Below are 17217 nucleotides of genomic sequence, written 5' to 3' on the forward strand. Positions count from 1 at the left end.
CAGTCAAAAAAAAATCACTTAAATTGCTGATAAATGCTTTTATCTTTTTTTTGTTTAAAGTCAGAGTAAGAAAATAATGAGAAGATCAGCCATCACTCCTTTTAGCATAACAGATTCAATCGTTTTAGAGCAGCCAATATAAAATTATTATCAAAGCAAGGGTTAGGGTTTATTAGCAAAGCAACTTGTTTGATCGACTTTGATTCATAATTCAAATGTGATCATAAATATTTTCTATACGCATAGTTTGGTGACTGAATTATAGTACAGCTTAATCTATTAACCTATTGAGTTTGCAAAGTCACTGCCTGGTCTTTATGCTCAACCTTTGCTCTACACTGCACTTGCGCATTGGCTAGACCAACCTGAAATATAATTTTTAGTGTTTTGAGGTTAAGAAACAGCAATTATGTACCATTAATGTCAGATTTTAGTGAGATTTCTTTTTTTTTATGTCAGCTATACTTAATATATAATCAGCATGAAACATAAGTTGCGATAGTCTTTTCCCTATTATTGTTCCCTAGTGAAATGGCTTCTCAAACAAGAAAAAATGTAGGATGGGACTTGATTCTGTCCATCAGGGAAGAGGTGGAATGGTTGTGGTTGGCTATTGGTCGATCTCATGTGAGGGACAGGTTGTCCCGCCCTCATGCCAGTAAACACATCATCAGAGAAGAGAAGAGTATTTTGAGGGGTATTTTGATTAAAAATAATGAGTGCACATGAAGAAGTAAATGTACTACTGTATCCTGGTACAGTATGTTGTGTGTAAGTGTGTTCATGATGAAGATATCTGTTGAGTTCTAATTGAAATCTGTTGAATACAACCGTTCTTTTGCACTTGGATGTTGTGTCTGAATGCCAGATGAGTTCCAGCTGCAAGTTGTGTTTATGTGTCCCAGTGTTCTGCTTCTCCTTTCTGTCTCATTCACTCACACTACTTTCATTGTGTTGTTGGCAAAGTACATAAACTGCCCTTCATAGACCAGACCAACAACAGTGAACTCTGGGAAGTCAATGTCTCCACACACAGCAGTGTAGAAGTATTTCAGAGAGTGTGTTTCTGTGGACAAAAAAAAGAGTTTATTAATTTAATACATTTAGAATTATTTAAATATTTTAAAAATGTTTTGTATAATGAAAGTAAGAAGGTCCAAAACAAAAAGAACTTACTTTCTTTCCATAGCAGAAGAAAGTTGATGTGGACTCTGCAGCTACTATGTGTTTTTTTGTTTTTGTTTTTTTTTTGTCTGTGTGAGCATATTTTGAAATATCAAATCATACAGTTAATTTATAGTACATAGTATTCACATCTTCTCACATGCACAGGTGAGACGAGCTCCGAGACACAGAAGAACAACAGTCTGCATGTTTAGACTTCGACTGAAAAATTCTTCTTCAGAATTGAGCCTGAAATGTTTTCTCACGTCAAGGCTTTAAAATGGCAGCCAATAGATTTTTAGGACAAGTGGAACATCATCAGTCATTATGAGGTTTTCTTAGATTGGATCAGAGGTGTCAAGTAACGAAGTACAAATACTTCGTTACCTTACTTAAGTAGAAATTTGGGGTATCTAGGCCTATATTTTACTGGAGTAATTATTTTTCAGACGACTTTTTACTTCTACTCCTTACATTTTCACGCAATTATCTGTACTTTCTACTCCTTACATTTTAAAAATAGCCTCGTTACTCCTATTTAATTTCGGCTTGTTTTCATTCCGGCTTGTCGTCGTTAAAAAAATAAATAAAATTTGGCCAATTACACAAACGGTTTAGATCTGAGTCCCGCCTCCTGAATACACATCGCTAAACTGATTGGCGTTGTGTTTTCTTTCTAACTTGTGAGAGGCTGTAGTCACATTTGGTTGTTACTTTTATACTTTAAGTAGTTTTGAAACAAGTACTTTTATACTTTTACTTGAGTAAAAAGCTTGAGTTGATACTTCAACTTCTACAGAAGTCTTTTTAAACCCTAGTATACTTCTACCTGAGTAATGAATGTGAATACTTTTGACACCTCTGGATTGGATTGATGAATGTGAAAACTAAATAAAATTGTCATTAGACATTATAGAACTATTGTAAATATGAAGGACGAATTTGGCAAAAATAATAATTAAACAAATGTGAAAATATATAATAAATTAATTAATCTATTTGTGCATGAATAAATATATATAATAATACATTTGCGAAAATAAATATAAAAAAACAAAAATAAATAGTTGGGGAAATACAAATATGTTAAATAAAAAAGCAAAATGGAAAGTTTGTTTTTGTTTTTAATTTAATATTTCTATTTTTCTTACGTTGTAAAGTTATCTGAGTATGAAGACCAGTAATAGATTTTTCCTTCACGCAAGAGGATTTCAATTAGTCATCATTAGGCAGAATTTGTGACACCATTAGCTGGTCACTGAAGTGAGATATCAACTGTAGATGGTTCAAAAAGGCCAGTGTTTGGAAAATAATATAGGGATCCTTCCTGCCTGTTTTCTTGCTCTTGACTCTCAAAAGGCTATAAGGCTACAGATTTAGTTTAATTTGTGAATATTTTTTTTAATTTTTATTGCTTGATATACCAAACAAACGTTAAAATAACAAAGCTTAATACAATTCCAAGAAGTCCAAATAGCAGCAAACAAAGAATAAATAAACAACATACAACTAAAGAAACATTAAAAAAATAAAAATAAATTAAATACATGGATAAAATACTACACAAAGGGGTTATCATACAAAAATACCTTCAAAAGATGACATTATTTAAAAAAAAATGTTGTTACGCGTGAGTTTTAAGGATTTGAAAAAGTTAATTAAATCTTAATGGAAATGTAAGAACATGGGAGGGTTCTTAAAGAATCTGCATTATGAAGCAACTGGCCAACAGTACAATATTGTTAACCAAAAATTCACCATCAGAATTCAAAGAAAAATACAAATAGTTTTAAAATCAAAGTCAGGTATTACATATTTCAAACTTAACCAAACGTAAAGGTCATCCCAGAATTTTGCTTGAAAAAAATGTATGTTCCAACAACTCTATGTTTGCTTCACAAAAGGTGCACTCATTACAACCCAAATGAAATATGTGTCTGAAGAACTCATTACAGGGATAAATATAATTAATAATTTTAAACTGTGGGAAAGTGAGAAATTTTGTTCTGATTTGAACCACTTTTTTCTTTAAGAAAATCAAAAACAAGATATCTCTTACTAACTTTAGAAGGGAAACTCTTTGTATTTACTAATGTTCGTAAAACTTTAATCTTACAGCTCTCCTTTGTAAAATTAAGACCAGAAATGTTTAAATTACTCTTGGAAACACAGGTGAATAACACAATGCACATTTTACCAGCTGAACCAAACCATCAGGAACAAAGGTCAGGAATGACATCAGGAATGAGGTCTTCTCATGTTCAAAGACACATATCATTTCCGAGTACAAATAATATTGTATTTTCTAACAAAAATCATCATAACTAAGGAAATTTCCTTCCCCATCCATAATGTGTACAATGGACCAGGCGCCTTTATCCATCCAGTCCTGAAAGAACAGATTTCCTATTAATTAAGGATATACATTAATTAAAGAACAACTATGTGGGTAAAAAATGTGTTTGGATCGGTTTCCAATATAATAATAGGCCACCTGACTATGAAAAGATGACAATTTACACTTTGGTTTTGATGACCAAAAAAGTCACACCTCAAAAGAAAAGCAATACCCCAAAAAGAATCACTTTTTTTTTTTTTTTGAAGAAAAGTTATATATATATATTAATATATATAATACAATTAAATACAGAGGCTATAGTGTGCACCTGTCTCAGTTCCGTTTTTGGAGAACCAAAACACAAGATGCACATCTGACTACGCCTCTGGTCAATACAATTTTGTGTGACGCAACACCATATTACTAAAAATTTAAGAAATATACACTGAGTTTCTGTTATGATCTCCTGCTCCCTGAGCGGCGCTGATAAGCATCAAATGAACAACGTTGAAAACAAATCGCCGAAGAAACACGACGCGCTCAGCCAATCAGCGCTGAGATTACTGGCCGTCAGCGAACCAGCGCGTCTCTTGTTGAGCTGTACATACATCCAGCGCTGAGTTTCAGGATCCGAGCGCGTAAGTTGTTTCTAATTGTCCTCTTATTGATTGATTAATAACGAGCTTTTATGGAAAGTATTTTATGATGCGTTTGTGAAGATTGTGAGGAACTTGAAATGTTGGGAAGTTACTCTTTATGATCGATGTTTGAAGGCTTTTAACAAATAAACGGAAGTGAGCTGTACTGAATGACCGAATTAAAGAGCTAACTTACAGTCTCCAGACCAGCAGGCAATCTAACCTAAATTATTATATTTATATCCACATAATATAAAATTATTACAGTGTCCAGATCTCACTGACTAAATATGGTTCCTAGGGAATTAAACCCTTAAAGTCCATTACAAAATTGTACCATGGTAGGCATGGTTACCGCCAAAATACCATAGTTACTGCTCTTATCATTATCGAATGTAGTTTCGTTTCTTTTTTTTTACAGTGGTGACTATAAATTGTAGTTTTTAATATGACTTTGATGGAAAACATGTAAAATGTATGTAAGGTAAATCAAGTCGATTGACAGTGTCAGTCATTGCATTGTTGTCATGTCCTGCATAATTACATCCTATCCAAAACTATTTTAAAGAGCATTTTGCTATTTGTTTATGGCTTCTCCAGGTCTTTGAGAATATTTAAATTATTTGGCCATGATATTACATTTAATTACACACAATTGTCTCATACATGTAGAAATATTGCACTGATGAAAATGTTGTTCTACAGGAACATACAGATTTTGGGATCTCAGTTTGGACTTTGACGCTCTTGGCCAGTTCAATGCTCAGTGCTCAAGTAAGTACAGAAAAGCTAAACAAGTTAATTTGAAGTACTATATGCTAAATATGAAAGCACTTTGGACATTCATGGTACATTTACAGAGAGAGTGTTAAATGTAACTCTGTTTACTGAGACACTTGCGCACAGAGTGAAATCTTAAAGAGTAACTGGTGTGTTTCCAGGTATTGGTGTAGTTGAAATGCAGGCTTGACACCTCCACATTCGTTACTCCCCAGCAAATTCGTTCTCCTCCCTTCCGGATGGCCGGAGCAGTGATGGACAGCATTGTGATCCTTGATGATGACGATGAAGAAGCTTCCACATCTGCATCCTGTTCGTATGCGACGACCTGCCAGTCGAAAACGCCTCTGAAGAATCAGCTGCCGCGTCCAACACACATCACACAGTCTCCGTTTGCATCTGCAAAGAAGGAGGTTCATGTCCTGCAAGTGGAGAACGAAAAACTGTTTGCAGAGGTATGTTTTTTATGAATATTTACCAAGAGTTATTATATATTTCATGCAGAAAATGAGCATATTACACTAACTACATATTGCAAAAATGTCTAACCAGACACCAGTTTAGAAACTTTAATATGTACATTACATTCTGGGGGGGTTCGTCCTGTAATCCCATTGAAATTATTCCTTTCCTGTCCCACTTCTAATCCAACCGAATGGTCCCATGGTCCAGTTTGTGGAACATTGCTCCAAACACTCGCAAGATCATCCGGAAGTCGTGACTTACCTGCAGACCAGGCACTCTAAGGCCCTGCCGACCTTCCTGTCGTCGGTGGAGTTTCGAAACACTCTGGGCCGCTGCCTCACACGAGCCCAGGCCAACACGGGGAAAACCTTCGTCTACATTAACGAACTCTGCACCGTTCTTAAACAGCACACGGCTCGGAAGCGGAGCTCCATACAGTCTCTCCCTTCTCAGCCAAAACCTGAGGAGAAGAGCAATGGGACAGATGTGAAGGAGCAGGTGCAGGTTCAAGGAGAAGAGGAAAAGCAAGAGGAGAATGAGGAATCGAAGAAAACGAAAAGGGCTTCAAGGAGACAGGTACTGTAGCAATCCATCATAACTCACAGATACACTAATTTTATATGTTGTTAAGGTCAATATGACAGTGGTCTTGGATATTATATACGGACACTGTTGGTTTTCAGCCGGCCTTGGTTCTGGAATCATTTTTCCATAAATTTTCTCCTTAGGGAATTTTAATTTTCTCCATTTAAAAAAAGTATTCAGTGAAGAGTGTGCATGCTGTGTTCCAGTTACAGTGGGATGTGAGATATTCCTATGTGAAATCAACAATCTCTGAACGTAAAAGTGTTTTTTATTGCATGAATTGCATAGAAAAAAGAAGGTAAATAGAATGCAGAATAAGTCATGAAACAAACCAATCATTCAAACTTCGATTTAAAGCAAAAAAAGTATTTGAAAAGTGTAAAGAACAAATGCACAAGACTGTATTTTATTAGGGAATGTACTATTCATCTAATGAAGCATGTAACTAAATCAAAAATGACAGTACAATATAAAAAATATTCCATTTATGCAAATACATAAGTAGGCTTTAGTATCATGTATCATATATCTACTTAAAAATGTATGTTCATGTTTGGCCTGTTGAACAGTTTATTTGTTATTGCTAAAAATAACAAATAATACAAAATGAATGGGATTTACTTCTGGAAACACAACTTTTGTTTTCTATACTTGCACATTTCTATACTTGCGAAATTATTTGAGGGATTTAGTACATGTAATCTGTGTGCCTCTCATGTTCTGTTTCAGATAGCGTACCTGGAAAACCTGTTGAAGGTGTATAATGAGGAGATCCGACGGCTTCAGGAGAGGGAGTTGACTGTGGACGACCTGGAGAAGGAAGACTCCAGCTATATTCAGGAGCACAAGCTCAAACGCAAGGTGAGTCTGTTTCTTCTAGCTTTATAATTCTTCGTCTCGCTGATTTAGCTCGAATAAATCCATTGCGGAAGTTGTAGCTTGTTTTTCAATAAATGGTATTATTGGAATAGACAGGAAGTTTTGAGTTCTGGAAATTACAGTATGTTATCATAGTAAATCAAACTTATATCAAAAGATCAAGGACAATTTGATTCCTCATGATATGTTTTAATGCAGTCAAATTGCATTGAAATAATGAGATTTTATTGGGTTTTTATATGGTCTTGTTCTAATCATTATCTTTAATGCTCTTTCTGTGGTCTCAGATGATGAAGATCTATGAAAAACTGTGCGAGCTGAAGGGCTGCAACACGCTGACGGGTCGAGTGATCGAGCAGAAGATTGCCTACAGTGGGACACGCTACCCAGAAATCAACAAAAAGGTTCTTCTTTTGCTTGTGAAGTCACGTCCCTCAAGATCAGTTCTCAAAGGCCACGTACACACTGAAAAGTTTCAAAAGTAAAAGCTGTATCTAAAGCGGGAGTGAGTCCCCTAAAGAATCATTCCATGTGTGTATATGAGTCGCTCCCAAAACTGTGATGATTGACACTGTGGTGGTAACCATAGCAATGTTCTGTCGTCTCGCGTGTTTGGCATCCCCTGTTCTGACCAAAGAAATATTACAGTGACAAAAGACTCTTTATCTTCAGCAATTTTAACTAAAGCACAGTCGACAGTGGTGTCGTGTTTTGCTTGGAAAGGCTTCTTAGAGGTGCACTTATAAGCATTTTTGTGCTTGTTGTTTAAGCTTGGCTCATAAAGCTATCGAGTTTACGGAGTTACGCAATATGTTGGTCTTGTTTTCAGCATTAGAGCATTTGGATTTACTTTGGTTTATTGTGAGCTTATTCTTGTTCGCTGTTTTTCTTGCAAAGTCTGGCAACACGATTGAGTCGAGGTTCGCTCCGCTTTCCCTGTGATTTCTTGCACCGCACATACAGAAGAGAGAAACATTTCTGATGCACGTTAAACTACGTCATACACAAGTAGTTGTTCGGTTCGGTTCTGTACACACTGCGTAGTTAATTCGGTTGTAGAATGCGGTTGTCACTCCTGTAAATTACTGAACCGTGTGTGTACAGAACAGTATTAAGCACTAAGTCTACGTTCACACTGTTCGTTTTTGCGATTGACAACTGCATTTACTTACAGGTGTGAGTCTTGAAATGTCCTGTTCACACAGAAACTTACAGTAGTGCCTTGAATACTGTTTGTGAACGTGCAACAAGAGTCAAGCCTGTATTCTCTAACCAGTAACCACAACAGTGACCAAAGTAATAGTTCATCCGTAAAATCTTCATTAACCGACAGCAGCTTTTACTGTATATCTGTATCTCTACACTCGCGCTTAGAACACAAAACTGACCGAAGCCACTCAGGATGGAGAATAGTGACTGCATTTAAAACCTTCAGATGACACAGTTCATATCTCCGTCGCTGTACACACAGTCGTTGGGTCTCTCACACTGTATGACGGGACAGACAACTAGTTTTCCAGGTCCGTTCTCACTCTCGCGGGTTTTCCGAGAATGCAGTTGTGAGTCCTGAAAATGTACAGGTGTGAGTTCGGTACTAGAATGCGGTTGTCACTCCTGTAAATAACCATATTGTGTGTGAACGTAACCGTATTAAGGACTCAAATACCGGACTGATAAGCCATTGCTGGGTGAACGTGGCCTAAAAGGTGAACTGACAAACTTGAGGCAAAAATGCCAAAGAAAGTGACAAAAATGTCTATTTATTAAAATGTTATTAATACATTACATTTATAAAAGTATCTTTTTATTGTAATATTTTCCTACATTTTATTCAGATCGAGATTTCTTTTTTTATCTCGAAGTGTGGTTTTTATATGGCTAGATGAAAGACACCCTCATAAAGGTAAAAATTGCTCATGCACTGGAATGAAATCCCAGGGGATATATTCATAAAAGAATGAATATTTATTACTGTCTTCTTTTCTCTTTGGTTTGTAGATCGAACGCTACATTAACAGTTCAGAAGCTTTTCACAATCCACCGGACTACACTGATATCCTGAAGATTGTGCAGCGCGCCAACGAACGCTACAGTCTCCAGCTCGCCCGCAAACAGATGACCCAGATCGCCCAAGAAGCCTTCCGAGAGACGGGCAACAAACTGCAGGAGAGACGACACCTTGACATGGTCTACAACTTCGGCTCCCACCTTACGGATTCATACAAACCTAGTAATTCAATTTAATGACTATCCAGTTCAGCTTGAGAAGATAAGGAAGTCATATTGTGTTAGTCTGATGCCCTGCTTCTTTGTTGCTTCAAACTCATCAGTGTTTTATGTACATTTCTGGATTGATGTGATAATGGATGGACCCCGGTAATATTTAGTGATTGTAAGTTACAAATTTATTTTTCCAGCGTTAGATCCTGCACTCGTTGACCCAACACTACATCGCAGACTACGCTCCAATAGAGACACGGCCATCAGCAGCCTGGAGGAGGTGATCAACAAATACGCCAATAAACAGGAAGACATGGAGGTCGAGGAAATGAGGAAAAGACAAGAGCGAGAGAGACTGAAAAAAGAGGTACATTCTTATTGTTCATTTTGTTTTAAAATCTACCGAGAACTAGAAGAATATTACTGCTTCAGTTATAAAACCACACTGAAATGTTATGCTTAAAATGTAATGAAATGCACTGTAATAAATTAAATATGATTTTAAATATTTAAAAATATCAAAATGTAATAAAAAATAAAGTTCAATTCTTTCTTGATGCAAAGATATTGTTTAATTTTATAAATAAGATATTAATTAAATTACTTTTAAAAAGTGAAAGATTCATTAGTTAATTCAATTCTTTTTCACTTTTTAGAAGTTATTTAATTATCTTATTTATGAAAAAAGCGAAAAAGATTCTAATAATAGATAATTCATAAATTAAATAATGATTTTAAATATTTAATGTAATTAAAATCATTCATTTTAGTAATATTAGTATATCAGAAATATTAGTGATATTGCACCATTAATATTTTTATTATTAAGATTGATATAAATCTATTTACCTTTTTTTTGCTCCAAGTTATTTAATCGGAAAAATCTTTTTCTTTTTACCAAACTTGACCTAAATTACCAAGTACAATGAAAATGTTTAAAGCAATAAGTAAAATAGTAATTTTTCAATCAAGGCAGGCTTGCCATGGGTTTTTAATAAATATTGAATCATTTTTATTCATATGATATAACAATATAAGTAATAAACAGCAATATTTATCTACATATTGTGAACAATATAAAATGTATATAATTTGAAAAAGTTAAAATATTCTATTTTAATTAACACATTAAATAAATAAATATAATATTAATACAATAATATTATTATATATAATAATAATAATATTGTTTAATTAACTTGTTTCTTCATGCAAATTTTGCTATGTTGTTGATTCTATTTAAAAATATATAATGACTATTTAAAATATAAACAAGGGATGCACCAAAATGAAAATTTTGGGCTGAAAATGCTTTTTAAAATATATTTATTTATTTTATTTATTGTTTTAAATGAGCTCTTTCTTGTATAATTGTATTAATATTAGACTTTTTAATTAAATTCAATACTTTTAATGATACTGATTTAAAAAAAAAACAAGCCAATAAAATAAAATAACCACAATTTGATTGAAAGTAGCAGCCTGTAGCAGCATTGAAACTATGAGCAATTTTAAATCTGTTTTTCCTTCCCTCACGTTTGCAGGCACTAAACGGGCAACAGGGTGACAGCAAAGAAAAAGAAAAAGAGGAAACGGAAGAAAAAGAGGAAACGGAAGAAAAAGAAGAACAGGAAGTAAAAGAGGAAGAAGAGGAGGAAGAAGATGAAGAAACGGACGATTCCTCTGATCCTGATATTGAAGAGGAGATCCAAGCCAGTCAAGAACAAGTTGGTCCAGGTATGAAGTGAATAAATCTTCATCTCCGTCATCTAAAACCATTGCTTATATTCAATGTGTCCACTTCATGGTGAGAAAACTAATTTCTCCTTTGCTGACGTGTTTCAGATGATGACGAAGAGGACATTGAAGAGGAGCAGTTGAACAACAGTGACAATGAACAGCCAATCAATGAGAACTCTCCTCTGTCAATCAAATCATCCATACAGGATACAGAGGAAGATCCGGGCGACGAGGACCAGCAGTCTCCAGCCAGCAGCACACATGAGGCAGGAACTGTGGAAACACACACCAACGGCACACTCGATAAACCAAGCCCTCTCTCCACAGAGGACATCAGTCAGACAGAGACAATGGACTCTTTGCCTACCGTCAATGCAGAACCTGTTTCCACTAATCACAGTAAACCTGTTTCTAAAAGCACCAGTATCTGCACTGAGACTGTCTCCACCAATCGGGGCTCATCGCCAGCCCCCATGAGATCAGCCAACTGCAGCCCACTACCTCCAACAAGCCCTTTACTGATCGACGAGACGGGCAACTACAGGAAAAGAAAACGCACCTCGACTGAAAAACAAACTGCCGCCTACAATGGGAAATGCACACGGGACAGGTAAAACTGAAGGAAATGTAACGACAATTTGTTTGTTTAATCACTTACTATTAAAGGGGTTCTTTTATGCTTCTTTCTTTAGTGTGTAATGTTGCTGTTTGAGGATTTAAAAAGTTACAAAGCACAGTCACTCCAAAAGGAGTTATTCTCTGTATCAGTGTGCACTGTGTCTGAACTCCTGAAACGCCTCGATTGTAGTCATGAGTTCTCTTCCGGGAACAAACGTCACAATGTTCCTCGTTTAAATAATTCCCGCCCAAGGTATAGGGCAAAAAATGGGCGAGGCCTCGTTGAGTTGCGTTAGTAGTGTGTTGAAACTTGCAGTTTAGGTAAGGGGTGTGACATTTTCAAAACACACTCAGTGACCAATCACAACACACTGGTCCAGCCGACCAATCAGAGCACATGGCGCTTTTCAGGAGGAGGGGCTTCATTGAAACAAACTAAACAGAGCATTACTGACAGACTGGGAAGAGAGGTGCTGCAACAAGGTAATATATGGGAAAAATAATGCTTTTTTTGAACATTCAAGCATGAAAACATATTCTTGTAGAGCCCAAAAACAAAATCAAGACTTTGAAAATGTCCCATTTAAATGACTATTTAAGCTGCTAACTTTTTAATTATTATTTTCTATAGAATTTTTTTTTCACATTAATATTTTTATCATCATTAATATTTATTTATTTGCAGTGATAAATATTTTTGCTTTTGAGTTACTTTTTTCTTTTATCAGAAGATTATATTTTTTGCCCAAACCTGGCCAAGTACAAAAAAACAAACAAACAAAAAAAATCCTAATTGTGTTATTGTTTTTATTTACAGGCACCAATATAACAATATTAGTAATAAACTGCAATATTTATCTACATTTTCTATATAAAATATGATGATTATTTTTGAACAAAATATTTTTTTCTGGAACACAATAGGAGAGTTTCTGAAGACCATTTTTTTTGTCCATTTTTTCTCTTCATACAATTAAAAAATGAATTCAAAAGCACCATAAATGTCATTGAGGTCCACACAACTCATACATTATATTCAGAGTCATTTGAAACCATTCAATAGTTTCCTGTGAGAAACAGACTAATATATCAGTCAGTCACATTCAGCGAGCCATTGAACTGGATCATTGTGTGAGTTGAACTTGAGAACCAAATCATTCAGACTGTTTTTGCAAAGCAGATCATGTGATTTCACTAAAAAGAACTGATTCAAAAGAATGACTTGTTCGTGTTTTTGGCATTGCCATGTCTCTCGAGAACGTGCTGTTCTGCGGATGTCAAAATGCTGATCTGTGGATGTTCAATTTTTCTCCTCCTGTGTTCCTCAGAAGAAAGAAAGCCAGACTGTTTTGGAACTGGTTTTACTTGTTTATGCAGTGCTGTTTTTCTCATGTGTACCTCAGTGATATTCCTCTGGATCTGGGAGTGATCTGCTGCTCTGAGCAGGAAGACTCAACCAGGAAGAGGACAAGGACTCCGACGAAGGCCATGGTCAGGAGCTCAAGAGCCACACCCCCGCCGAAGAGAAATAAGGTGACCGTGTGTTTGGTTTTAGCTTGCATTGGAAAACTTCAGTAAATCCATTTGAATCTGTTGAATTGCATTTGCATGTTATTACACTATTCCAGCAGCAAAAAGGCATATTAACAGCTCAGAAATGTTTTAGCATGACTGTATAGACTAGGGGTGTCCAATCCTTCTCCTGGAGGGACACTGTCCTGAAGCCAAAGACTATAGAATAACACAAGATGCGTTATTCATATTGTTTTGGAGAATTTGATGTTTCCCCGTTCAAAAAGATTGGAGCTGCACTTGCATGCTCGAGAGGAGTTTCAAAGATGGCCGCCGAGTGGAGTGAAATGACTTATCTGAGGGGCTGTTTACACAACACCGTTTTTAACCAAAAACATAAAACTTTTAATGCGTTTTGGCCGTTCGTTTACACAACAACAGCATTTTCGCCGCCTGAAAACGCAGACTTTTGAAAACGGGTTTCAAAGTGCAAGTTTTTAAAACGGTCCATGTAAACATGAAAAACGCAAATCTCTGAAAACGATGACGTCATGCACATTCGTATTATGCCGAGTTCACACTGAACGATTTTAGGCCCGATTTTCGCTCGCCGACAGGTTTTGTGAGATCGCCGACAAATGCCCGAAATCATAGGCAAATCGGTGCTCGTTCACATGAGTGACAATCATGCAGTGTAAATGATCAAAGACGCGATCTGAGAAAGTCGTGGACGAGTCGCCGACGCCTGTGAGATATTTGGCATGCTAAATATCTGGACCTGTCGGCGATCCAAAACCCTGCTGTGTGAATGTGTATTGACTGAAAACTACATCGGCGATGACTTACAGCCAATGAAAGAGCAAGATATTTTAGTATTAGTATTTTTTATATTTTGGATTAGTTTTTATTTTTTATATTTGTTGATTTTATTAGTTTATTTTTCATTTTCATGTCATTTTTATATTTATTTTAGTAATTAGTACTCAGGGATGTGATTTTTCCGGATTAATCCGGAATTCCGGATTTTCCGACCTGAAAATGTGACCTACGTGAATCATGCAGATCTGTAAAAAAAAACAAAAAAAAAAACAGCCGTCTCACAGGACGGAACCACAATCGCCGTCCCCGCGCAACAGGGCCACACCGGGCGGCACGTCACGTCTATTTACATCATTAAAGTTTACGAAAACTGGTTTTCCCTCCTCTGCAGCTGTCAATCATTCTCCATTCAGTATTCAAACAGCGCGCGCGCCTCTTCCGGTTACAGCAGCATACATGCACGGTAAAACTCTCTCCAATATGATATTCACATTATAATGCTTGATCTGTAGAGAAAAGGCTGTGGATTTGCATAAAATGACTTTATTTTGTTGGAGTTTGTTGCTATTTTTAAACGACTCGCTACCGTGTGCCTGTTAGATCACACATCACAAGGACTAAATCGGCATCAAACGCACAATAACTGGAATTTAAAACTGTGAAGAAACAAATGATCAATAAACTGTTGGACAGATAGACACTAGGATTTGTGTGCTCGACATTTCTTCGCTTTGTGCCGTGAACTTTTAAATGCGCACTTGTGCAGCGCTGCACACTGTGACTCCATGTTGCTTTGAGCACATCATTCTGCACGCGCGATGGGCATACGCGCTTTGTGCGCTCTGTTTTGAAGCGTTTCATATTTTCATGGTTTTGCGCACTGAAAGATTATTAAAAGCCTATATTTTTGTATACCTAGCCTGCACAATACATTTAAAATAAGCTTAATTTAATTGTATGTTATTTCTGTGTAGTGTAGGCTATATAAATATACACACTTCTGAATTCTTGACATTCATATATAAATATAAAATTGTGAAATGTATGATTGCCTGATTGAATTTTATAAGAGTACTAATAGTAATTTGTTTTTATTAACATGTTTAGATTTGATAAAATTACTGGCTAAGTATATTTTCCTGCTTTTTTGTCCTTAGCCAATCACATGCCTGAGTACTTCAACTTAAACCAAACGAAAAATTACCAATGTTGCTTTGGCAACTAACTGAAATATTTACTAAAAGTATACCTGAAAGTTTTTATTTCAATCAAAATTTGTTTCAATTACCATGTTTTTTATTAGTTTTAGTTAATAACGACACAGCATCACAGGCCCATTACACACAGAACTAACTCCTGTGGTGGATGTGTTGACAGGTGAACGTGGCGACTCAGTGCGACCCAGAGGAAGTGATCGTTCTCTCGGATTCAGAGTGAACTCTGCCGTCCGCCACAGGGTACCGAACTGGCATCTCAGACAGCTTCCTGCTCCAATAGTGCCTGCTAATGTGAACTTAAAACAAAAATGTTTTATTTTACTTTGGACTGGTTCAATCAGCTTTTGAATCACCGCCCCTTTTCCACGATGCCACTGTTTACTTTTTATACAAGGGAAAATGGCATGCCGTTATTCATTCTGGCTTTTTAGAGGTATTTTGGTAAAATGTAAATGGGTCTTGCCTCTAAACATTCTTACTCCGAGGGTTTATCTTGTATTGTATTTATGGTTTTAGTTTGAGGGTTTAGATGCAATCCTCATTTGTGCCAAGAGTCATTAGGGGAAGTGAGCTTTCCCTCCTCAAGTCAATAAATGCTCTCATTTTGTGTAGTGTTTGACTTACATGTTGATTACTTTGTACAGTGCACTGTGGATTTTTTGAAGCAGCTGTAGAAATAATTTTCAAGCTACTTGATATGCTCCAACTCACAAGCATAGGAATGTTTGTTTTCAGATGTCTTAAATGAATAGTTTACCCAAAAAATAAAAATTAAGACATTAATAACTTCCCCTTATGTTTTTTTTTGCTTCTTCTGTGGAATACAGAATAAAATATATAGATTTGGAATGACTTTAGTGAATGTCTTTTTGGGTGAACTATCCCTTTAAGGGCCTCAGGTGACAAAGCACAAAAAGTTAAGTGTCTTCCTACACTTGACGTTTGATATTAAAGTGATTTCTGTAAACTGCTGATGATTGATCTATTAAATTGATCAATATTATCATATTAAAAATTATTTTGAATTGCGTTGCCTAACTAATTGAGAATTGAGCTGGCATGAGAAAAGACAAGGTACATCAAGAGAACATATTAAATCTGTTGTAGAAAGTTCTACTTTTTATATTAATAACAGTTTGTTCATATCATTCTAAGATGTTAATTTATACCACACTGGTGGAATAAGGCATATTAAACAATGCCTTTTTTTATAACGATAATTGTTTTTTTATTCTGTACTTAAAGGTATATTTCACCCAAAAATGACATTTTTGTCATGTTGTTCTAAACCTGTATGGCACTGTTTCTTCTGCAGAACACAAGAGAAGATCATTTTAAGATTTTTTTTCCAATAAAAGTAAAAATTTGTTTACTCTATATGACAGAACATGGCAGAATTCATTTTTTTGAGTGAACTATGACTTTAAAACATTCAGGGGCCGGTTTCACAAAGATAGACTTTGACTATGGCTTAGATATAGTAGATAGTCAGACTTCAGATAGACATCTAAATCAGACCGTTGCACAAAGCACTTAAGTCTCTCTTAAGTAGGACTACACTGCAATGCATTCTGGGTAAAATAAGACACTTTTCAAAACAAAAAACATGGCAGATCGAGTAAGAACATTCAACCGCTCAGTGCATTTACCCCAGTGGAAATTATGTGTTTGTTGGAGGAGTATAACAGTTACAAGGACATTTTACTTGGGAAATTTTGCGGAGAATGTAGTAACAAGAAGAAATGTTTAAATTATGAGCCATTTTCCCTTTTCTTTTGGCTGTTTGTAATGTAACTGATTGTTACTGCTGGTTGCCAAGGTAACATAGAGTCTTAGACCTAAGTTAGCCTGGGGGTAAGGTGTCTAATTTTTTTGGTCTAAATATTAGTCAGTCTTTATTTTTGTGAAACAGTCTAACTTGCATTAGACTAGTCTATGAGCAAATTTTAGAAATTTTAAAATAGCTTTGTGAAATCGGCCCCAGGGTAAACTAAAATATCCATAAAGGACACAAGTTAAACATTCTAAAACTGACTGACACCTCAATTTGAAATCGGCAACAGTAATAATAAGAAATGTACGAGTCATAATTTGTGCACAAGGTACTTTATTTCTTTCATTTTGAGATGTTGAATCTTGTGAACCTTTGACGTACTCTGTCCACACCAGGAAACTGGTTAGTTTGCTTCCGGCCATCGCATATTTAGCTCAGATTCACCACAACAGATGTAGACGGAACAAA

The 17217-nt window shown here is 35.8% G+C and overlaps 1 protein-coding gene across 4 annotated transcripts; it reads left to right on the forward strand.

The window, feature by feature from the left end:
- Window positions 1-4048: 4048 nt before the first annotated feature.
- Window positions 4049-16350, forward strand: daxx (death-domain associated protein). Of its 4 annotated transcripts, none has more exons than XM_084423553.1 (12): window positions 4049-4140; window positions 4846-4914; window positions 5136-5375; window positions 5593-5961; window positions 6700-6831; window positions 7137-7253; window positions 8848-9079; window positions 9267-9436; window positions 10614-10806; window positions 10915-11419; window positions 12831-12960; window positions 15136-16350. In XM_084423553.1, the coding sequence occupies exons 2-12, from the start codon at window positions 4900-4902 to the stop codon at window positions 15193-15195; spliced, it is 2163 nt and encodes a 720-aa protein (XP_084279679.1). In that variant the 5' UTR covers window positions 4049-4140; window positions 4846-4899; the 3' UTR covers window positions 15196-16350. The 4 variants fall into 4 exon arrangements, with proteins under 4 accessions (XP_084279679.1, XP_084279681.1, XP_084279682.1 ...); XM_084423555.1 differs by having other exon boundaries at window positions 4088-4140; window positions 5082-5375; XM_084423556.1 differs by having other exon boundaries at window positions 4135-4353; window positions 5082-5375.
- Window positions 16351-17217: the final 867 nt, after the last annotated feature.

The sequence above is a fragment of the Rutilus rutilus genome (assembly GCF_951802725.1).
Source record: "Rutilus rutilus genome assembly, chromosome: 11".
In the NCBI taxonomy this organism is placed as follows: Eukaryota; Metazoa; Chordata; class Actinopteri; order Cypriniformes; family Leuciscidae; genus Rutilus; species Rutilus rutilus.

What these genes read in the sequence shown, in the direction of transcription:
- daxx (XM_084423553.1), top strand. An exon ending in ACGAAAAACTGTTTGCAGAG is followed by an intron (nt 5,376 to 5,592) that starts GTATGTTTTTTA and finishes CCCATGGTCCAG; the next exon opens with TTTGTGGAACATTGCTCCAA. An exon ending in AGCACAAGCTCAAACGCAAG is followed by an intron (nt 6,832 to 7,136) that starts GTGAGTCTGTTT and finishes CTGTGGTCTCAG; the next exon opens with ATGATGAAGATCTATGAAAA.